General features: G+C 42.0%; 1 protein-coding gene across 2 annotated transcripts in view; it reads left to right on the top strand.

Annotated features, from left to right (window-relative positions):
* Positions 1-5,740: 5,740 nt before the first annotated feature.
* The window catches only part of LOC147603586 (Leucine-rich repeat protein kinase family protein), a 39,227-nt gene continuing 20,355 nt past the window's right edge, over positions 5,741-24,612 (top strand). For both annotated transcript variants that reach the window (XR_015265525.1, XM_086796021.1), the window contains exons 1-8: positions 5,741-5,901; positions 6,732-7,018; positions 7,119-7,862; positions 8,676-8,940; positions 9,167-9,314; positions 9,399-10,254; positions 10,484-10,922; positions 15,772-15,947. Coding sequence is in view for 1 of the 2 variants with exons in the window: in XM_086796021.1 (XP_086652147.1) it covers positions 6,999-7,018; positions 7,119-7,862; positions 8,676-8,940; positions 9,167-9,314; positions 9,399-10,254; positions 10,484-10,922; positions 15,772-15,947 (2,648 nt within the window). In the remaining variant the exon portion in view is untranslated. The remainder of the gene's footprint in view (positions 5,902-6,731; positions 7,019-7,118; positions 7,863-8,675; positions 8,941-9,166; positions 9,315-9,398; positions 10,255-10,483; positions 10,923-15,771; positions 15,948-24,612) is intronic.

The following is a 24,612-nucleotide window of genomic DNA, read 5'->3' as shown; positions in this document are numbered from 1 at the left end:
TTTCTATCCGAAGGATCAATGAATGATACAAAAAGTTGTGGTTAAGTGCATGGAGTTCTTAACCACGGTTATGTACAAGCTAAGGGTTGCTTCATTTGCTTCTTTACCAAGCCTTCTTTAGTAGCATGAGATCTTAATGATGCAAACAAGCTCTTGCGAGACGACATATGGATGAAGAAGAACAAGCAAGTGATACTCAACACAGAATGGGAGTTCCTTAGTAACAAGGTTTTTCTATGCATGGGATGGAAAACCACCGTGTACGAGCCAGGATGGAGAAGATAAAATGAGGTATGCCTTCAAAGAGTCTTTAATATATAATAATAATATTGGCTAGCTCACGAGCTTTAAAGTGACTTTATTTCTTATAGTTTTTTCTAACAACGTGGATGTTGCCCGTGCATTGAGGCCTCTCTCTTTGATATATTAGCGGACAATGAAGGGGATCTACTATCGATGGTATATCGAGATTTGATAGGTATAATTATAAAACACCATAGCATCACCTTGATTACTCCGAAAGTGTACTTGTGTTGTTAATAACTCTAAACCTTTATCATAGACAAGATTTGCATGATCCATGTGTTGGGGTGCACTAAAAAAGAGACCCTATTATGCCATGCCTCATAATAAGAAGATATAAAGTGGATGGCTAAGCCCTTCAAGAAAGAAGCCAGGAGAGAGGACAATGTCCTTGGTATCAATGTCCACTGCTTTGTACTCTTGTAGATCGTCTCCCAACTATTCATTGATTGCAATGCACAAGTGAAAGCACTTTGGATAATCGACTACAATGACGATAGGGTTCCTTTTAGGGTGAATACCAGTTTGGGCAGCATGATATCCTAGCATAGAGAAGGATGAGATGAACCCATATAAGAAAAATGGCGAATAACCTTTTATGAGGTCAATTGTAGGTGTCAAAAGGCTAGCAACAATAGAATGGTGAGGAAAGCTTCATGTGACGATAATATATAGTTGTATAGTTTGTAAGAAATAGATGTACAATACATATTATAGCTTTGCACCTCTATTGTCATATGTTCTTGTAGCCAACTAGTGCAAATAAATTGGGGCAAGAAACTGAAGGGCCTGATAGAGGATATAGTTTGTTCTATGGCATGCTTGTCCCTAACATCTATTGACAAGAGTAACGTGCTTTGTTTGTTGAAAGAAGGAGACACCAAGATGAGAAAATCCCACAATATTCCAAATGGTAAGTTAGCATAGATGTAAGTGAGATTGAAGACGTTAAGTTTGGTTCTGTTTTTAAGTTTTTTCTTGACTGAAACATGGCTCATTCTCAATCAAATTCAGTCATGTTTTTTTGTGTGCTAGTCACATTGACTCATCATGATGGTTTAATCTCTCTTGATTAAGTGCTAATGGTGCTAATAACCCCATCATGTTGATTGACTATTTGGAGCCTCTATATCTCGTGTTTGTGGTTCCATATGATCTAATCTTGCTCACCACTTTCCTAAAAAATTGTATAGATGGGAGCTTATTATGATGCAAACATCGAGGTGCGAAATAGAGGTTAGCATAATCCATGGATGCCATGTGAGTATATTTTAAACTATGTATTCGTGAGTCCCAAAAATGCCACAATAATATTCATCTTGTTATTTTCGCATTTTGCAAGCATACAATCTAGTACTATTCTTCTTTATGAGAGCATCATCGGTTATTGTATGTTGACCTTCCTAAGAAAAAACATGGTGTTTCCTAGAGAGAGAGAGAGAGAGAGAGAGAGAGAGAGAGAGAGAGAGAGAGAGAGAGAGAGAGAGAGAGAGAGAGAGAGAGAGAGAGAGAGAGAGAGAGAGAGGATGTGAGGAGGGGTGGAGGAGCAATTTATTTAAAGGCTAGGTTGAGCCAAGCATGTGAGGAGGGGTGGAGGATAAATTTGAAGGCTGGGCTCGGCTGACCCAGGTGTGGCCAGAAGGAGGAGGAGAAAAGAAGAGTGAGAAGAACCATATATATATATGCTGGGCTCGGCTGACCTAGGTGTGGCCAGAAGGAGGAGGAGAAAAGAAGAGTGAGAAGAACCATATATATATGGGCTCGGCTGACCCAAGTGTGGCCAGAAGGAGGAGGAGAAAAGAAGAGTGAGAAGAACCATATACATATAGTGAGATGAGAAAAGAAGAGTGAGAAGAACCATAGAGATTCTTCTCACTCTTCTTTTCTCATCTCACTATATATATATGGTTCTTCTCACTCTTCTTTTCTCCTCCTCCTTCTGGTCACACCTGGGTCAGCCGAGCCCAGCCTTCAAATTTCTCCTCCACCCCTCCTGAGAGAGAGAGAGAGAGAGAGAGAGAGAGAGAGAGAGAGAGAGAGAGAGAGTGTAATTGTCAAAAAAGCTCTCTTGACTATGAACTCTCCATGAATTGAATCTCTTACATAGACATAGATTAGAATTGGGGTTTATCATCACCACGAAGTCCAAAAACACGAATAGGATTTAGTTTGACAAGGCAGGACATGAATGAGCACAAAAACCATCAATGAGAGATGGCTTAATGTTAATGGCTCATTACTTCAAGGGTGAAGTGAAGCATACGTTAAGATTTGAATTTTTACTTATTGTGTGGTGACATGTAGCCCATGTGAGGAAACAAATTTCATCTTAGTGTGTCCAAAAGAGATGGACCAAGAAGAGGAAGGTGCATCTATCTATGTTGTGTCATAAAGGGATTTGATGCACAAACTCAAATCACCAAAGTCACCAAAGGGATTCGATGCACAAACTCAAATCACCAAAGTCATCTTTACTAGATTGTGTTAGCTCTTTTTGTTTTTTTTTTTTGGTTATTAAACTTTATTATACTAGAAAAGGCTAAGAAGTTCATAGTAAACAAGCTCTCAATGCAAATTCCCTTTTCCCTCGATTATGTGAAGCTACCGCTTTCTTTTTTACTATCAGATTGGCACTCTTTATGTTATGGGAATATATTTTAAGCCCTCTTAAAAATATTATTCTACCCTCTTAGATAATTCGGGGACATTTGGATTATCTTTGCATCAAGCCAAATTATGTTAATATCATGGGTGATGCCATTATAAATATTAATACGTTTGGTGGATAGTGACGTATGTTTGGAGTCTCCAATGTTTGTTTCAGTTGGTTTGTATGGAGGGGTGATTCCAGGGTTACTTACGCCTAGTAAACATGTGTGTGGCTATGGTTTGTATCCTTATAGAATATTCGTTTCACCAATTTTTTATAAGTGAAGAGGATTCTGATGATTGAGGAGAAGTTGCACAAATTTATTACTTGGCACACCATTTTTGTAAACAAGCTTTGTATATACATATGCTAGCTTGTGCACATTTTGAATTATTTGGAAAACCTTAGTTCATCGAGCATAGACTTGATCTTTGATATTTTGTAAAGCGTGACATGCTTTAAACCCTGGCCTTAATTTATGGGCACTCTATTTTTGAAGATAAGAGAGTGTCGTGTAAGAAAAACACCTTTTTGTATTTTTGGAGGCTATGGCCTAATTTGGAATAAAGTATCTCATGAATACTCATATGTGGGGGAAAAAGGCCACACACATGAGGTGGGATGATTGCACGTAATCTTGGAGTCGTGCTTTGTGAGCTAAGTATTTTTGTTTCTTTTTCTCTCAATTATTGAATATGTTGGGCATGTGGTGTTTGATGAGTTATTTGAATTAAATCAATTCTTGCAAGTTTCTTTTAAATTCTGTCTTCCTAGAAAACTAGATTCGTGACACTTTATAAGATGACTAAAACATAAATAAGTACTACTATAAGTACTGAACTAGAAGTAGATATCCTAAAAGCCAACATTAGTTACCTTTAGATGTCCCATGCAATGCTAACACAAACTCTCCCTATTCAAATTTAGATGCTCCATGTAATGCTAACACAAACTCTCCTTATTCAAATTCCCTCGATTGATAAAGTTACCTCTTTCTTTTTATTATAAGATTGGCACACTTTATAAGATGACCAAAACATAAATAAGTATTAGTGTAAGTGGTGAACTAGATGTGGATATGAAATGCTAGCACACGGTCAAATCTCTTTATAAGATGACTATAATATAAATAAGTACTAGTATTAGTAGTGAGCAAGAAGTAGATATCGCATAAGCCAACATTAGTCACCTTTGGATGTCCCATGTAATGCTAACACAAAATCTCTTTATGAAAATATTGTACCAAAAGGGAAAAAGTTTACAAGTAGCCAACAATAAACAATTATGAGCCCAAGTATTTGATTTCCTAGGTTTAAACCCTGTAACTTGTGTTGAGGCATCTTGTTAATTTTTTGATTGGGTGTGTGTGTGTGTGTGTGTGTTGAGAAGTGCACTTGCACTTCAAATTAAAAAAAAAACAATCTTTATACATAGAAGATCTAAACCAAGGTAATAGCCCTAATCACATAGATGTATAAGCTTCCACCAAAGTGAAGAAGCGATTATGAGCTCTTCCTTCATAAGAACATGAAGTTAACCTTTTCAACTATGTATACATCTAACCATGTTTTCAACTATGAAGTTAACCTTTTCAACTATGTACATAACACGTGCAAATCTAACCATCTTTGTGAGTTTACATGAGTAGGGAACCTATAGTACAATTTAATATGAACATGCTAGTCTAAAAAAGGTATGTGGACACCTTAAATAGGTGAATGTCATTATTAGAATAGAGATTGATGAACTACCAAAGAAAAGCATTCGAGATCCCAATCCAAGGAATAGGATACACACACGATATTCATATACGTTCAAAGGGGAGGAGCTAACCACTTTGAAAATAAGGGACACTAAACAACTCCAATAAGATGCATTTTCAAGCTGCTAATAGGGGATTCCAAAATGTACATTAAGCTTGCATAAATGACAAGAACTACCATTTTTGTTTATGGTGTGGACGAATCGAATTGATTTTCTTTTCTTCCTTTCTAGGAGATTTGATCGATGTTGGTATTGTGCGATTTACCTTATGAGACCTCCAAGATTCTCATGAGCCCTTTGAAGTTGATAATTCTCTTTCGTATAAATATATAATTTCATTTCAATCATTAAAATTTGTTGGTAAGCTTCTTGTAAAATATGCCATGATCTAAGCTTCTTTTAGACTTTAGGAGTGGTGGATCAAAAGTACAAAGTAATGATGAATGTTGTTATGGACACGATTAAATGCATAATTATCCAAAGAACAAGTGGATCAAGAAATAATAATGACTTTTGTTCAAGAATTATTATTTTTTAACCACACTCTAAAATTATCCCCCTTTTTTTGGATGTGAGAGTGGGTATTGAGATGCCGTTAAGGTAGATTCAAATCCAATACCTCCTTCTAGGGAGGCAAAGGCACTATCATTGGACTATAGCCCATATCCCTCTTTCAAATGATTATCTGGCATTTTTCTTTTGAAGGGACATTTCTGTTGTTGCTGCTCAGGACCATCTATTTTTTGGTTTTGAGATAGTTATCATCTATTATGCCACCAACAGGACGTTTCGATTCTTCTCAGGGTGGATTCGAAAAGGCGTGGGCTTGATCGGTCATCATCACGGGGCATTGTTTAGATGATGCAACATCAGACACTTTGCCATGAACATCTTTAGTGATGGAAGCCTCAACCTAAAAAAAATGATGTTTCTAAGCCCTTAGGGGGGAGTTCTTTTTACTAGGACCATGTGAAACCGACCTCGCAAAAGTCAATACAAATGGACCTTTTACCCAGCTCTTCTTATAGAAAGCACGCGAAGCTCCTCTGCACCGCGAGCTATGGTTATTCCCGCCCACCATTGCAAACCCTAATAAATACTGAAAAGGGCTTGCAATCTGGACTCTCGTTGCTCCGGCTCTCCTCCGCTCCGTGTCGGTGGCGATTCTTTAGTCCCCGCTGCAGGTTGGTTTTTCCAAATTTCGCCTGTTTCTTGGTTTCTGTGCTGATGTTTCTGTGTTAGGGTTCTTCTGCGTTATGGTTAGGGTTTTTTCTCTGTTTTTCTCTGCGGGCCTTGGGCGCTTCGCTTCTCTCTGCGTGCCGTGGCGTTTTTGCCATACTTATTTTGCGATTTTTTTCCGCCATGGCTTCTGAGCTTTTGTCGCGGTCGTGGTTTTGTGTCGCAAAAATCTGGCTCCTCATCTCTTGTTCAAAAATTGCCGCTAATTACGCGTCCGATGAAAAGGAAGAGAGCCACAATTCTTGATGCACAGATTGCATCGTAGAAAAACCCATAGCTTTTAGCTGTAGAAAAGTCACACTATTCTGTCCGAATTCTCTGAACATGGAAGGTTTCTGGACAATGCGATAGTTACATTTTTACCTTAACCTGATCAGTTTTTAGGTGGGTTACCCTAACTGTTCATTATATCATAGGTGTGGGGGGTCCCTGTAATGCTCGGCAAGGCTCTTGTTTCATACTTTGGATTAATCTGTGTTAAGTGTGGACCATTGGAGTTTGGATCTTGTGTTGGTGTTAGGGACTCTCTTCATTTTTATCCATAAAATTAACATATCCATAGGTGCATTGCGTTAAGGTAGTCCTATCCTATCAAGGAACCTTTACAACTTGATGGAAGAAAAGCATGAAGTGCACGTCGAAGAGCAAGATAAGCATCATGTTTCTCTTTACAATGTTAATGGTTGCTTCAGTAACCATATGAGAGAGAATGTCAAGCACTTTTTTCATACCCCCCAAAAAATATAAAAAATCACTTTGTATGTTTGGGCTGCAGGGCAAGATTTTGCTGGTACACTAAAGGGCCTTGTTAGGGGAATCAAAAAAAGAACAGAACTGTCTTGGTGTGAGCAAACACGAGGAGAGTTGTGGCAGTTGAAAGCCTCTGTCAAGCTGGAATTATAACGGCAGAATCAATAAGGAGAAGCATCGAGCATCTATACAGCAATAAACAAAGCTAACATATTTTGGGAAGTTATATTGGGCCACCCTTCATCCAAGGAACTGAAATCTGCGGATGCTTTTCTATGCGGGACTTAGTTAGATGGCAGTCGACATCACATAGTGAGTCACGTCACGTCTCCATTGTGGTGGGGGATGTTAGCTTATTGACCATTCAATGTTCAGGTTAATTTTACTGACTGGGCATGTCTTACGTCAACAGCATGGATGACAATGATAATGCATTACAAGGAACACATACAAGTGTAGGAGATGAAGAGGATAGTTGTATAAACACGGAAATTGAGCCAGAGAGAGCTTGGGATGGTCTTGTTGGTGACGCCAGTGGTAATTCAGACTCAGCACCCCCTTCATCAGTTGATATATATGAGATTCAAGCCCATGGTACTGAAGCTGTAGATGGAGATGGTCACCAAGAAGATGTTGGTGATCAGATTAGAGATGAAAGGTTTGAATTTGAAGAAAATATTATGCTTTTTCCAGGGTCCATGGAGGATGCACAAAGAAAAGGTGTGCCCCTTGTGGGTGATGATGATGAAGTGGTGGTGGATGTGTCGCCTAATGGACACTCTCTCTCTTCACTGGATTCCTACATTCGACAAAACTCTAGGATCTCACATGTGAAGGGGATGTATGTTTTTGACAACACGTTCACAGTATTGCCTAGCTCGGTGAGCAGGCTCAATAATCTAAGAAGCTTGAAGATCTTTTCAAATGAATTGAGGCTGCTTCCAGATGAGGTAGGTTACATTGGTCAACTGGAGCACTTGCAGATGAAAGTTTGCCCTTCTGGTCTTGGGAACTTACCTCCTCTAGGCAAGTTAAACTCTTTAAAGACGCTTGAGCTGCATCAAACTCCTCTCCGGCCTTCGGTTTTCTCATTCCCCCCTGAAATTTCGAAGCTGCAGCTGCTGACCCGGCTAGCGGTTTGCAACTTCTCAATCTCGTAAGTTTTGGGTTCTCTCACTTTTTTTTAATTTCTTTGTATCAGCCTAGGGTCATCATGTCAGATGCACCAAGAGTGCCAATTGTTGGAAAACTTGGTCAGTTTACCCTTCCTAGTTATACTCATATATGAGCGTGGGGGGTTCCACAACTTGGGCATATACACCTCAAAGTCCTCCAGCCTAACTCTTTTATGGAAACCCCAAGGCTTGCAGCTCATGGGCTGCTCTTTTCCTTCAGAGATTTATCTTTTTGATGCAACTTGTGAGTAAATAGGGTGAGAGTTAGCGCTTCTTGTCAAGCAATTTAAAAATTGGAGCAGGCTGTTCCCTTGTATGTCATGCATCATGTGTAATATAGTGTGTGTAATGTGTTATATGCTCCGTTTGTCATGTGCCATACACGTCTTATGCTCGTACACCTGTAACTTCTTCTCTCAATTTGGTGATGTGCATGGTATGCTTCCTCTCTGGCCACCATGCTACCTTGGGATCACGAGTATGATGTAGTTCCTCAATCGCATTGCTAGAATTAGTTTACGCTATCATCTATGCTTACTCTGAACGAGCACAGGTCCCTCTTGCAGTAGCTCTTGATAAAATGTGCGCAGTGCCGGCCGGTAACAGCTTGCCCCTCACCAAGCAAGTTCAATTCTTACCATCCTGCATTTTTCTTGGGCCCAAGGCTTGTTTGACTATTTGTTCAAGCTATGTTCAGGAGAGGTTTTTAATCTGGCAGGTTTGATAGAAAAAACATTTTGTTTAGTTGTTTGAGAACTTGTGGATCTGCAATTAACACAAATTGATGCATGCAGCTTTCTTCCACCTGAGATAGGCGACATGAAGAATTTGGAGGAGTTGGATCTCTCCTTCAATAAGTTGAAAACATTGCCAAGTGAGGTTTCGAGCTTAATGGCTTTAAAACACCTTCGTGCCGAAAACAACAAGCTTATTGAGCTGCCTTCTGGCCTTGCGTGCCTTCCCAATTTAAGTGCGATTGATGTGGCTCATAATAAATTGACATCACTGGAATCATTGGAGCTGTCTTCGATGACATCCTTGAGGGCTCTTAATGCCAAGGTATATACATAAGCTTGTGTTGTGTATGTGTTAATTATTGGCGATTTTAATTTCCTTGATTGCCTCTGTTAAGTAGCATTTGGGCTTATTTATGCCCCTAAATGGATTATAAGAATGCCTTGAGATGTTATAAACCACGATGAACTGTTCTTTCAAACCTACAACTTTGATCATGATGATCTGTTCTTTCACACCTTAACAGCTGCTTACAACTTTTTTGTTTCAGTTCAATAAACTAAAAAATACTGGTGAGATTCCGGGATGGATAACTTGCAGTTTAGAAGGCAACCCTTTTTCACCTAGAGAAATCACATCTTCGAGTGATGGGAGTGATGGCATTATAGACTCAGATTTGCTACCGTCTACAGCAGATGGTGAGAATCTTGTTCCAAAGATGCATCCAGTTTAGGGTCTTCTCTAAACAAATGGCCTGACTTCATGTCTGTAATGCCTCACAGGTGACGAAGTTTCCTCCCCTGCACCGGTGTCACTCTATGCCAAGGATATAGTTGTGCGAAAGAGTGTAGGGCATGATAAGAATAAACGGGGATGGAAGAGACATGGTGTTCAACAGTTGCAAGCCAGACAAGACAGATTAAATCTGAGCAGGAAAACAAGGGTTGAAATTGATCAAAACAAAATCACCTCCATCTCCACTAGAGAAAGGGTATCAAGGCAAGTTGGGACGGAAGAGAACACCTCTAACAGGCTGTTAGATAGTGGTCCTCACCAGGATTTCTTGACCGATGAACCTGATTTGAATTGTGGTGAGAGAAGAGGCACACAAATTGCAGATGCGAGGGAAGGTGAAAATACATCAGAGGCATGCAACAGATACAGTCCAAAGAAGGGTGGACTTCCTATGACCACAGTGCCAGGAATTGTCGACTGTAATTCTTCTCTTGGGGGGACACCTATTGCTAGCCGTTGCACTGGGAAGGTTGCGAGTGGTGATAGGAATAATCAGTGTGTTATCGAACAAAGCTCTGATGATGCAAGCGCTATAGAAGGGGAAGAGGAAGGTGACCAAACATTCACTTTCAAATCCAAGCAAGAATTGGAGAATGGATTGATGCATGGCCGGCGCAAAGGTGGTAGTTTAGATAGGAATCCCAAGCCTACGAAGAGGAGAAAGTCTGCACAGGCTTTCTCAGAGGCATCCTATACATATCGTACTCAGTCCCTGATTGGTTTTAATGATCGTTTACAAGATGGTTTCTATGATGCTGGACGAGAGCATCCATTTTCCACATTGGAAATATTGGAAGGCCAGCAGCCATGTTTTGAGTCTCGCGAAGTGATCTTGGTTGACAGGTCTGTAGTTTTATCTTTTAGGCTGGTTACACAGAAAGGTTTTTTACCCGTAGTAGGACCCATCATGACTGCCTGTAAGATTTGGATGGGCAATCTTGCTCGTCCAAGCCACAGGCTGGGAGTTGTGTATCCAGCCGTCTTTTATGTTAGATGCAGATGAAAGGTGGCTGATAGTGCCTTCTAGTCAAATTTTTTTAATTTTTATTTTTTCCATTTTCTTCTTAAACAGGGAGCAGGACGAAGAACTGGATGTGATAGCTTTCTCAGCACAGAACTTTCTTGCCAGACTGGAGCTAGCGGGGCGCTACATGGGGCAGACCGAATACTGTGGTTTGAATGCGTTTCAGAAGGCAGCCATGTTATCTCTTTTTGTTTCAGATTGCTTTGGTGGAAGCGACAAAACATTGAATGTCACAAATGCTCGAAGGGCTGCCCTTGGAGGTCGTCCGGGTGTCCCTTTCCTGTGCTCTTGCAGTACTAGTAGTTATTCAGTTACTTTGCCCAGCTCAAACGGCATAAACAGCAACAGTTTTCAATGCACTATTCCTACCACACATGTGCTTTGTGAAACCTCTGTGAGGCTTCTGAAAAATCAAAGGCAATCAAATGTTGTACCGCTAGGGCTTCTTCCATATGGTGTGTGCCGTCATCGGGCCATTTTGTTTAAGGTATTGCCATAACCTCAGATAAGGTTCTTGTAGGTTTTTTTTGGGTTCAATTTCTATGAAGTTTTTGTACTGTTGTCTTGTTTGGCATAGAGGGTGCCATTAATGCAGAACTTTACACTCATCTCCATACCATGGGTGATCAAATGGTGAGGGGGAAAGTTTTTTTGATGGCTTTATGTGGCTCCAGTAAATGTAAGGCTAAGTTTTATCATAGTGGTGGTGAGTGAGGATTGAGAGGTTGCCAAATAAGGTGTGGATAAGCAAGATCAGTTTATGGCACAGGTACAAATATCCAAATTTTGGTAGTGGATCTTCTATGTCTACTTCAGATCCACACGTTGGATGTTCTACACTGTCTTGCATGCTATTTGCTGGACAGAACCGGCGCAGCATTCAGGTTGGTTAGGAGTAGGTGCTTAGATTTGAGTGGCTAGCCTATCTACCAAGTGATAGATGTTGCTCTCTCAGGGGCCCAGGGCTTCAAGGGCCAGGAATGAAGCAATGCACTGTTGTGCCCCCTGCAAGCTGCTAAATTTTGGTGCAAGTTGGGTTGCAATCCAATGACCAAGGCTCTTTTTGGGGAGGGGGGAGGAAGGAAAAGAGGGATGCTCTGTTATATGACACGCAGTTGTGAGCAGAGGTCAAAATGCCAATGACCAAGGCTCTTTTTGGGGAGGGGGGAGGAAGGAAAAGAGGGATGCTCTGTCATATGACATGCAGTTGTGGGCAGAGGTCAAAATCTGGCAGACCAGCATGTGGCAGCAAACTTTGGAAGGCATTGTATAGACTGAAATTGGCCCCTAGGGCATGGTACCAATGGATAGATGCTTTCTTTGTAAGTATTCGTCTTTCTAAAAGCCTATCAAATGAAAATTTGTAAATTTTCTTTAAGTAGGGCAATTACACGATTATTATCCTATATGTGGATGACCTCATTATAACGAGGAACCATGAAGAGAAGATATAGTAGACACAAAGGAGATGTTGAATTTAGATTTTGGAATGACAGGCCTTGGCTTACACTTTTTTGTTTGGGGATTGAGGTCTGGCAAGTGTCAAATGGAACCTTCATTTCTCAACAAAGGTATGCAAGAGAAATTCTTAAGGCATTTGGCATGGATGAGTGTAAAGTCAATTGATTACACCCATGGAGGTTAATGTAAAGCTCAAACTCAATCCCTACAGAATCTTGTTGCAGTCTAATATGGTCCCGGTAGGATGATATAGTCAATTGGTCATTTTGGACCAAGTCGTGGGTTGGCTATTGACATGGTCGATGACCTACGTCCATGCGACCTTGGACACTATATATAAACTAGTTTGACAGCCTTTGTTCATCCTTGAGTTCATTATATTCAAGAACTCTTGTGAGCAAGACATCTCTGTCTAGAGTCTCTCTCATGGAGTCACGGCATTGAGGGGGGTGGAGGTGGGAAGTGGGCTATGGGGTGTGAGGATGCGATGTCAGGGATGGGAGTGGGGGCACGTTTACTTACCGGGAGTACGGGTGGACGTACAACCATCAGTTTGTAATCAAAGTTTGCAAGCATTAATATTGTTTACTCTCAACTTCTTTTTGCAATTCAATGCTTTGTATTTTGAAGATCATGCTTCACAATTATGCTTTCTTACATATTACATGCTTGTTCATTCGTTTTGGTATCCCATTTTTGGTGTAACATTGTATCCCATTAATTTTGGTACTAATCTTAATTTTCCAAGGAGTTTGGGGCGTCGAGCTCGCTGTAGTGCCGTGGCACAGTCTAGAGTCATGCCAGAGTGAGGTCTAGCGTGGGGTCGAGCACTCAAGAATGTGTGGCTCGATGAGGCTGTGTGTATGTCATCCATAGCTGGTGGGGCATCCTCTCGTGGTTGGAAGAATTTAGTGGTGGTCGCCTAGGGCCGGGTTGGGTGTCTCCCATGGGGTCTTGACTAACTAATCAGTGAGTCCTTGTGGCGGTGAAGCTTTAGTAGGAAGAGGCCCAGTCACCGCTGATCTGGGTAATCCATGATCCTAGATAAGGGTAAGGGTCCAACCCCTCTTTGAAGAGACAATGGAACCTCTCTCAAATTTCATAATATACGGTGCATCTGCATATGAAGCGCTGCTTTGACTCGACCTCCCAACCGCTTTCCATTGTGTATTGATCCCACTTTCTTCATTTCTCATACCTTCTATGGATGTCAATGAATTAAGTGTATTTGAAAGCAAAGAATTACAGAAGATACTTGATTCATTTCAAGATGTATTTCCTAAGGAACTGCCATCGAGCCTACCACCTGAAAGGGCAGTAGATCATCGTATTGACCTGATCCCTGGTGCTTATCCTATTAGTATTCCACCTTACAGGACGAGCCAAGCTGAGGAAGATGAGTTGGCTAAACAACTTGAAGATTATTTGAGGATGGGTCAGATCCGTCCAAGTAAATCACCTTGGGGTGCACCTGTGTTGCTTAGGAGAAAGAAGGACAACACTTGGAGAATGTGTATAGATTACAAGAGATTGAACAAGGTGACAATTAAGAACCGTTATACTCTTCCTAGATCAGATGACCTGATTGACCGGTTAGCAGGAGCGAAATATTTCACGAACGTACTGGCTATCACCAGATACGTATTCATAAAAGGCATGTCGAAAGAACCGCCTTTCGGACTAGGTATGGCCATTACGAGTTTCTCGTATTACCTTTTGGGTTAACCAATGCTCCAGCCACTTTCCAGCAAATGATGAACGATCTTTTTCGTGAACATTTGGGAAAATGTGTGGTTGTGTTCCTGGATGATATTTTGATATATAGTCGTACTCTTGAGGATCATGTTAGATACCTCACGATTGTCTTATCTATTTTAAGACATAATCGACTATATGCTAAATTAAGTAAATGTGAGTTTTTCATGACAGACATCATTTACTTGGGACACAAGATCACTAGAGATGGATTGAGCATTGACTATGACCGAGTTCAGAAGGTTTTGGACTGGCCAATACCGCAAACAGTGAAACAACTTCGTTCTTTTCTCTGTTTTGTTGTTTTTTTTCGGAAATTTGTGCGGGAGTACTCTGAGCTCACACTACCGATGACTGACTTGTTGAAAGGTCGTGGACGTAAGTCAAATCAGCCTATCACTTGGAATCACGATTTAGATATGGCCTTTCGACTTTTGAAAGATAAAGTCAAGGAAGTACCTATCTTAGCATTACCCGATCCTAGTCGGTCTTATGTTCTTGAAACTGATGCCAGTGACTATGCCATCGGGGTTGCTTTATTTCAAGTGTTAGACCTGTTGCTTTCGAAAGTAAAAAGCTAGACGACACTCAATCTCGTTGGCCAACCCTTGAGAAGGAGCTTTATGTTGTGAATCACGCTCTCAAGGTTTGGAGACATTATTTATATGGCTCCAAGTTTGTGGTATTGACTGATCATTAGTCAATCAAGTATGTGTGTGATGCGTATGATTTGAGAGGAAGGAAAGCTCATTGGGTTGAGTTAATGCAAGATTTTGATTTTGAGATTCGTTATCGAAAAGGGTCCATGAATAGTGTTGCAGATGCGCTTAGTCGAATTAGAGAGGTGAATACTTTGTCGTTCACCGAGATTTCTACTGACTTATTTCAGTCAAGAGGGCTTTGCAGGACTGATAGTTATTTTGGTCCATTTTGGCAGAAGATCCAGGACGGGAGCTCATTGATTGACCAAGACTCGATGACTGAGCAACCTACCATTCAGGCTACAGGAGGCTATTCGGAATGGTTTACTATTCTGTAATGACAAAATTTGTGTACTAGAGAGTCCGGACATTAAGTCCAAGATTCTTAAGGAGTGTCATGACGCCCTTTCTGCTGGACACCCTGGGGGGTACACAGGACACTATCGTTAGTGAAACACACTTTTTATTGGCCAAAGATAAAAGGGTATGTAGAAGATTATGTTCTCAAGTGTCAAGTTTGTCAAGCAAATAAAGTTGAACACTTTAGACAGGCTGGGTTGTTGTATCCTTTGCAAATCGTAGGTAATAAATGGGAAAGTATATCCATGGATTTTATGGATTGCCAAGAACACATCAAGGCCACGATTCTATTTGGGTTGTGGTAGATCGCTTGACAAAAATGGCTAGATTTTTACTGACCCGAAGACTATTACAGCTACGCAATTAGCACGACAGTTTATCGAGCAATTGTTTAGACTGTACGGGTGTAGCACATGGTAGATACACACTGTGCACATGACAACGCTGTCTTAGTAATGCATCCCTATGACGTCTGAGCTCTAGTAAGTACACGTTTGGTGGAAGGTCGTGATGCTCTAGGTCGGGGATGTCTAGCTTGCAAAATAGATCGAGCTGTATCATTGAGGACCCCTCTAGGGCGGAATTTGAGTCACGTGTTTCTCCCAATAAGATTAGGAAAGAAAAGTTACATCAAATACCCAGTCCATCTACTCGATGAGCCACAGGTATATTATGTTTAATTGTTCTAGTTTCAAGTGTTAACAAACTTACTAATTCATTTTATGGGCACATTCTTTGCCTAATTTAGCACATTCATCATTTGATGATTAGCCTAAATGATACTAACTAGCTGGCATAAAAAGTTCATATATGCTAGGTAGCATATTTCTCATACTAGTTAGCATACGGCAACTGAAGATATCTGTAATGACCCTCTTGGAAGTATCATGTGAGGCTGCCTTTCGGTATGCTGTCTTAGTAATGCATCCCTATGACGCATGAGCTCCAGTAAGTACATGTCGAGGCATCTTTGATCATCAAACTGCAGAGAGAGAGAGAGAGAGAGAGAGAGAGAGAGAGAGAGAGGGAACTAACTGCTCTTTTACAACTGTAAAACAGTATTTATGTGATAGGGCATCTATACCTTGTGAATTGGTTCGTGGATACCTTGATTATGTGCCACATGCTTGGAATGTGGTTCTCATGAATAAAGAAAGTTCCAGTGTTCGGATGCTGGTGGATGCTTGCCGTCCTCTTGATATTCGGGAAGAAAAAGATCCAGAGTATTTTTGCAGGTTATCTTTTTTCTTATTTCTGGATGCAGGTAGCTAGTTTTAAAAAATACATATAAAATATAAATATAAGTTATATTGCTGCATGGTGTCTTATGTGGCATTATTCTTTTTCTCTAGTGTTGGTTTTTACCTCCCTCCCCCCTCCCTAAAAAAAAAAAGAAAACCCCAAAATTAATAACATACAGAAAAGAAGCCTAGCAAGGCTATGTATTAGGCATGATTTAGTTTCGATTGCAGAGTTCTTTACTCCAACTTGTGTCAAGCCAAATGAGACTAGCTATGGGATTTTTGAGCCCGTTCTTTCATAGGTGATCTCGCTTTCTATATCTATCATGGGAGTCACTTTGACGGTCATGACAAAATCCCTGGATATCACCATGTGGCTGGTCATCATGGCCACTATCTTGACAACAAACAAAAGCCCTCCCTTCAAGGTTGTCTCCATTGAATGCACATCTTTGGGCTTACGCAGCCCGAACATCAGTGTAGTGGCTGCAGATGGGCTGCCGTTCAACCCTCACACACGGATGCACGGACCAGTGGCAAAGCTGAGTGCTTGTTCTCTCCCTATTTGCGTAAAGGAGCAAGCAGAAGAAGGCACATTTCCTTTTTACAACTTCCTTCAGCTTAAATTAAAAGTGTAGTAATTTTTTTCTTGTGGATTTTTGAATTTATTACATCATTATATCATATATCACATCATCAACTCAAGCTTTACATAACAATATAGAGATATTGTACGAGAATATTCTTTTGAGGCTCTCAGCATGAGCAGCTAGAGCCTTGTCCATGTCCAGGAGCTGATCTTGTGTCTTCTGATTTGTACTAGCTGTCACCATTTGGCCACCCAATTGGTCCACCCGTGCTTTCTTATTATGTATGTACATTGGACTGGTGTCCATGGCAGTTGTTTTATGCCGGGGATTGATGCCACTCATGTGATACTGTAGACTTGGCTTTCCGTTGGGACTTGTGCCTCTGTGTACATGTCCGGAAATGCTTGGTGGATTAGTGTTCCATTGGGTCTGGTACCTCGTGTACTTGTCTTGAGCACGTTTATTTTGGTATAGTCTCATGAACGGGGATTGTCCATACCAATGCTGCATTGCATAGCATCTTTATGTGCTTGCTTGCAATTGAAATTGCATGCTGTTTTCATGCTTGCTTGACCAATGTGTAGTTCCAAGTAAGGGGATGCCCGCCCGTGAACCGTGTGTGAAACTGTCTGCTGACATGGTTGTGTGGCATGTGAACAGGTGGTAAGTATTACCCAATCTAGGCTCAAATAGCCCTTAGGACTTAGCCAATATTTATAAGTGAGTGCGTTTCCACTTCATTAAAGTTTGGGCGTTCAAAAGTCACTTATAAATTATGACCGCTTCCAAGTTCACACTCATTGAAGTCCCGAGGCGGACAAGACTCAATGTCCAGGACTTGATCCTCCCCTTTTACTCATAAATGGGCATCTCCCCATGTCCCTTCACCTGATTGGACCCCAATTCACTTACTTATTAAGAGAAAATTCGTGTTTTCTCTTCATGAAGATTTTTGGAGGTTGAAAACTCTGTTTTTCCACCATCTCTCTCCATTTCCAAGCTCTCCATAGCCATACCCAACTTGCTAGGGTGTTTTCCAAGCTTCCAAGAGTGTTTCCAAATGCTAATCACTCTCCTACACACTCCCAATGACTGAAATTCAGCAAAATAGCTCTCTTTATTGCTGTAATTTCTGGTCTTTTTGTTGAAAACCCTAATTTCAGCCTTCCTTTCTCAATTTGAACCATAGGGGAAGCTTTCCCAAAGTTCCCTTCATCCTCTTGAAGACTTTTGTCGCGAAGAAAGGTAACAAATCAAAGATCTCAACACTCCAAGGACTTCCATTGTTGGGGTAAAGGCATTATGCCCACCCTTATAGTGTGTACAAGCCCATAAGTTATAGTACATAGTACACTTAGTACTTTTAATGTACTAAGTGCACTATGTGTACTAGTGCAAAATACGTGTGATAGGGGAGTCACACACTCTCACACATGGTGAGTTGACTTATCTCCACAACTCTCTCTCTCTCCCTTGTTCTCTCTGTGTATGTCTCCCACATGAACTCTAACCTAACCCTAATTCTTCTCCTCCCATTCAACTGGTATCAGAGCCAGTCTGCAGCTCTGCATGTGTAGTTTACTTCCAACATGATGGTGGAGCTAGGCGCCTACAGCTGTCTGTGTTGAATGTAGGAAAGCGTAGCTCTTCTCTCTCTGCAACTTACGCAGGCTGCAGCTGAATCAGGTTGACTAATTGTTGACGTGGTAGAGCTACGCTTAGCAAACCACAAGGCAGCGAAGCCCAGGTTGCAGCGCAGGTAGCCAACATACAACAGGCGGGGCGTCCAGAAGTGGAGAGAGGTGGCAGCTCGGGCACGGAGAAGGGCAGGCGCAGGTGGAGAAGAAGGCGAAGTGGCGACGTGTAGCGCTGGCTACCAATCGGAGGCGGCGTCAACAAAACACGTGAGCGTGGTACGTGGAGAAAAGTAGTCCGCGTCACCGAGAAAGCTAAACGCCGCCAGCAATACGTGAGCGCCGTGACATAGCTTATATACTCCACGTCACCTTCTCCTGGTATCACTTCGCCGCGTAGTCAACAGCTAGGCAGAGGTAGCGAGGAGGCTAGTGAGGAGACGTCTACTGCGCTGCCTGCTGAGGAGAGCTACGCAGCCAGCCATCCGTACATCAGCTACAGCTGCAGGAGCATCAGCATCAGCATCAATAGCAGCACCAAATTCATCAACCCCTTTTTCTGCAACAAAAAATCAGAAAATTACCTGAGGTACTTGTTTCAATTTTTTGGAATTTGCATGTCCAATTTGCAATTGAGCAGGTACAATCATCAATTGAGCAGGTCAGGTGCCGAATTGCTCAATTTCTGAGCAAAATTGGCAAAATTGGGTGACATTGGTCACAATCAGGATCAATTTGCAGGAAATTGGATATCAAAATTTGGGGTTTTTGATGTAATTGTGCAATTAAGCACTCATACATGCTGTATGATGTGAGAAATCGCACATTCGGGCAAAATTGCAGCAAATTGCAGTGCAAATCAAGGGGCTTTTGTGCCGATTGGATTGATTTGCATGCAGGCACTCGCATTTGATGCTTTGGGCAATGTGTTGATGCCTGTCAAGCACTCAATGTGCCTGTAAATCAAGGGGCTTTCATGTATTGGATGTATATGTGGCCAGGGGGAAGCATCGCGAAGACTCTGGATGCCTTCATGTGCGTCAATGTACCATGTATGATCAGAAATTGATCTTAAATCAAGGGGCTTTTCAAGATTTTATGCTTGTTGAGCTTGGCAAAGCAGCAGGCAAGACTTTTTATGCCTTGAATCCTCAGAAATCAGCTTGCAGTCAAGGGGCTTTTGCCCAATTTCTGTTCGGGACTGTTGTATACAGTGATCGGGACTGTAAAAGTCTGATTTTCACTCATTTGGACAGCCAAGAGAGCATTTATTGCTGCTGTACTTGCTGGTACAGATTTGGTACAGCTTTGTGCAAGTTTTGGCATGGCTGTACACTGATTTGAGTGAAGAAAAGGTTCATTTTCAGTTGCTGTACTTGCCGGTACAGGTTTGGTACATCATTGGTGAGCACTTAGTACTGCTGTACAGTACTTTGGAAGGGGAACAGAGCACATTTAAGGTGCTGTCCTAAATCTGCAGCAACCAGATTTTGGTGATTTCATCACATAAAGTGGGAGAAAAGTTGCATTCTTGCTTCCGCAGTGGGAGATAAAGTTTGGGAGAACAACTGTGAGCACTTTGTGTGCTTTTGGTGCAGTGTTTGCACATTTTGCAGGGAGTCAGGCATTGACAGGTTGCATATTGCTATGGCAACCACAGGTGAGAGCTCTTCATTGCTTCACATCAAGAAGCTTGAAGGCTCACATAACTATGATATTTGGCAAACCCAGTGCTATAATGTGTTGCTCCAGAAAAAGCAGCACAAGCCTATCAAAGAAAGGGGTGTAAAGCCCGCTTCTCTTACTGCTGAAGAGTGGGAAGATATGGATGAGCTGGCAAGATCTACTATCATGTTATCTTTGTCAGACTCTTTACTTTTCAGCATTCGTGAAGAGAAGACAGCTTGGGGAATGTGGCAGAGATTGCAGGACTTTTATGGCCAGCAAAGTGCCTCAAGCAAAGTGTATTGGTTGAAGAAACTCATAGGTCTTCAGATGAAGGAAGGGGCGTCTATGGCAGCCCATCTAAATGAGTTTAATGGTATTGTCAGCCAAGTTATAAATCAAAAGTTGGCAATGGACGATGAGTTCAAAGCCACTTTTCTCTTATGCACTTTGCCAGAGAGTTGGGACACATTCAGGACAGCCACTAGCAATTCGAATGCTATGCTGTCATATGCAGATGTTGAGGGTGCTCTTCTTCAAGAAGAGATGAACAGGAAAAACAACTCTGTTGGAAAGTCCAATGCAATGAATGCACGTGGGAGATCCCAGCAAAGGGGTAAAAGCCAAGAACGGGGAAGGAGCAAGTCTCGCTCCAAAAAGGACTTGGAATGCCATTATTGTGGCAAGAAGGGACACATCAAAAAGCAATGCTACAAATGGAAAAATGATCAAAAGGAAAAGGGAAAAGGCAAAGACAAAGACAAAGATGAAGCCAAAGATGTAAAGCCAAAGGGCAAAAGTGGAGTCAAGATTGAAGAAATCAATGTGTCACATGCAGGTGACAGTGAGGATGAGGTCCTATTTACGTCTTCACTTGATGCCCATTCACTTCTTACAGGTGGTCATGGTATGCACTCGTGGATCATTGATTCAGGTGCCTCCTTTCATGTCACAGGATGCAGAGACTTGTTTGTTAGGTATACTGCTGGCAATGAAGGAGTGGTTTATTTGGGTGATAACCATGCATGCAAGATTCTTGGCAGAGGTGATGTGAGGCTTGTGTTTTCAGATGGCTCACAGCTTATGCTCCATGATGTCAGGCATGTGCCTGAGATCAAGAAGAATCTGCTTTCTACTGGACAGCTTGATGATGCTGATTATGTTACCACATTTGGTCGTGGAAAGTGGAAAATTAGTAAGGGCTCACTGGTTGTTGCCAGAGGCTCTAAGGTGGACACTCTTTACTTCATGCATGCTGGTGTTTGTCACCATGCTAATGTAAATGCAACCGAGCTGCCGGAAATCTCTATGTGGTATAGCCGGTTGGGACACATGAGTGTCAAAGGAATGGAGCAACTGTCTCGTTTGGGTTACTTGCCTTCTCTAAAGTTTTCAAGTTTTCAGTTTTGTGAGCATTGTATATATGGCAGGCAACTCCAGTGCCCCCACAAGAAAGCTCTTGGACAGAAAGATGCTCAGTTAGAGCTTGTGCATACAGATGTATGTGAGATGCCTCAGCTTTCTTTGGGAGGGGCAAAATATTTTGTGTCTTTTATTGATGATGCCACACGTAAGGTGTGGGTCTATCCTCTTCGTTTGAAGAGTGATACATTCTCAGTGTTTCAGAAGTTTGTTGCTCTTGTTAAGAACCAAACAGGCAAAACACTGAAGGCTTTGCGTTCCGACAATGGTGGAGAGTATATGTCCAAACAGTTTCAGGACTTTTGTGATGCTAAAGGCATCAAGAGGGAGCTCTCTACTCCTTATGATCCTCCACAAAACGGGACAGCAGAGAGGATGAACAGGACCATTCAGGAGAAGGTCCGTTCTATGTTGTCACATGCTGCATTACCTCATGGTTTTTGGGCTGAAGCTGTTATGACAGCCGTTCACCTTATAAACAGGTCACCTAACACGAGGCTTGGTGGAAAAGTGCCAGAGGAAGTATGGACACGGAAGCCTTCGTCATACAAGCACTTGAGAGTGTTTGGTTGCGTTGCGTACGTGCACATACGCAGGGAAATGCGCACCAAACTTGATCCTAAGTCTCATAAATGCATATTCCTAGGATATGGTGACAAAGGTGAAATGGGGTATAGACTTCGGGATCCCGTAAATAGAAAGATTATACGCAGCAATGATGTCATTTTTGATGAAACATGCATGTATAAGGAGCCTGCAAGGCAACAGGAGCCTGGCAGAGTCATCTTTGATGATGATGGACATCATGGACAACAACCAAGGGCTGTAAATCAGCCATTACAGCAGCAAAACCAGCCCTTAAATGGTGCTGAAAATGGTCCAAATGGACAGCCAGAGATGGCAGAAGATATCCCTATGGATATACCACAGTTAGAGGAGATACCGGGCATGATTTTTCAGCCTTATGGCATGGAACAGGAGCCACCAATAGGTGATATGCAGGCTGGACAGCAACCTGCAAATGATGGTCATTGGGTACGGAGGTCCACAAGACCCTCCAGAGCCCCTGACAGGTTTGTTCCAGGGGTTGACTACTTGATGCTCACTGACTGTGGGGAGCCCTCATGTTATATAAGGAGGCTTTACAGAGGGCAGGCAAGGCTCTTTGGGAGCGTGCCATGAAGTCAGAGATGGATTCTCTGCACAAAAATGGAACATGGAAGTTGGTGCATTTGCCTGCAGGCAAGAAGGTTTTGCCATGCAAATGGGTTTACAGGCTCAAAGTTGCACCTGATGCAAAGCCAAGATACAAAGCCAGGTTAGTGGCTAAGGGCTTCAAGCAGGAATATGGTGTGGACTTTGATGAGATCTTCTCTCCAGTGGTCAAAATGACCACACTTAGAGCTGTATTAGCTTTGGTTGCACATGATGATCTGGACTTGATTCAGATGGATGTGAAGACTGCTTTTCTTCACGGTGATCTCCATGAGGAGATATATATGCAACAGCCAGAGGGTTATGCAGTGAGTGGAAAGGAGAAGCTTGTATGCAAGCTGAAAAAGAGTCTTTATGGGCTCAAACAGGCACCAAGGGAATGGTATCATGAATTTGATACATTCATGAAACCACAGGATTTCAGAAGAAGTGACATAGATCACTGCTTATACACCAAGAAAGCTTTGGATGGCAGTCTATTGATCCTCATCTTGTATGTTGATGATATGTTGATTGCCGGGAAATCTCGTAAAGAGATGGATGCCTTGAAGAAGAGGCTGCATCAAACCTTTGATATGAAGGATTTGGGTGATGCAAATCACATCTTGGGTATGCGGATACTTCGGGACAGAAATCAGCATGTGTTGTATTTGTCTCAGAAGGAATACATTGGCAAAGTTTTGCAGAGGTTCAATATGGACGGGGGGAAGAAGACTAGTACTCCTTTGCCTCCATATGTGAAACTCAGTGCTATGGACAGTCCACAGTCAGATAGTGGCAGGGCTGATATGGCCAAGATTCCGTATGCTTCAGCTTGTGGCAGTCTCATGTATGCCATGGTTGCTACTAGGCCGGACATTGCATTTGCAGTGGGAGTGGTTTCTAGATACATGGCCAACCCTGGCAAGAAGCATTGGGAAGCAGTGAAAGGTGTCATGAGATACCTGAAGGGCACACAGGATATGTGCATTTGCTTTGGCAAACAGGATGCATTAGTGCATGGTTACACGGATTCGGATTATTCCGTTCATCCAGATAACCGGAAGTCTACTACTGGTTATGTGTTTACATTCACAGGAGGTGCTGTGTCATGGATATCCAGGATGCAGAAGTGCACTGCCTTATCTACTACAGAGGCCGAGTATATTGCAGCCACAGAGGCTTGCAAGGAGGCATTATGGCTATCTCGGTTAGTGGTTGACTTGGGTTATACAGGGGATATTCCATTGTTGCATTGTGACAGTCAGAGTGCCATCCAGTTGGCAAAGAACCCTGTCTTTCATGCAAAGACAAAGCATGTGGATGTGAAGTATCACTTCATCAGAGAGGTGATAGAGAACAAGCAAATTCAGCTTGTTAAGATTCATACGGATGACAACCCGGCTGATCTGTTGACAAAGAGTTTGCCTCCGGAGCGGTTTGCTCATTGCAAACACTTGATGGGCATTGGATGAGGCCAGTTTCAGCCTTGATATGGCCTTGTATATTATCATGTACATGCTGATTTTTCTTTTCCTTTACTTAAGGACACTTTGCCTTTAAGTGGGAGGTTGTTGGGGTAAAGGCATTATGCCCACCCTTATAGTGTGTACAAGCCCATAAGTTATAGTACATAGTACACTTAGTACTTTTAATGTACTAAGTGCACTATGTGTACTAGTGCAATATACGTGTGATAGGGGAGTCACACACTCTCACACATGGTGAGTTGACTTATCCCCACAACTCTCTCTCTCTCCCTTGTTCTCTCTGTGTATGTCTCCCACATGAACTCTAACCTAACCCTAATTCTTCTTCTCCCATTCATCCATCGCGAAGACTTCGGTTGTCATCGACTCTACTTGCTATTGGTAAGCTTTTATGCTGAAATATGGGAGCAAGTAGCAGGAGGGAGGAATCGGATTACAAGATCACATACCCTGTGTAGTGTTCTCTTGTCCTACGTGCTCTCTTTGCAGATTGTTGCTACCATGTGTTGGTGGAACAATATAGAGCAGATGGTAGGGAACATGGGCACTTGAGAGAGTAGTGTGGGTTTCAAGTCTACATCGACAACCACTTGTTTGCAATACTGTATTCATATGCATTGGTATGGAAATCTGGTTAGAACTATGTACTTGATTCTCCCAAGAT

The sequence above is a fragment of the Cibotium barometz genome, chromosome 63, assembly GCF_041138505.1.
Source record: "Cibotium barometz isolate CiBa-2024 chromosome 63, ASM4113850v1, whole genome shotgun sequence".
In the NCBI taxonomy this organism is placed as follows: domain Eukaryota; kingdom Viridiplantae; phylum Streptophyta; class Polypodiopsida; order Cyatheales; family Cibotiaceae; genus Cibotium; species Cibotium barometz.
Note: the sequence above shows the minus strand (reverse complement) of the source record. Positions and strands in the feature narration are given on the sequence as shown.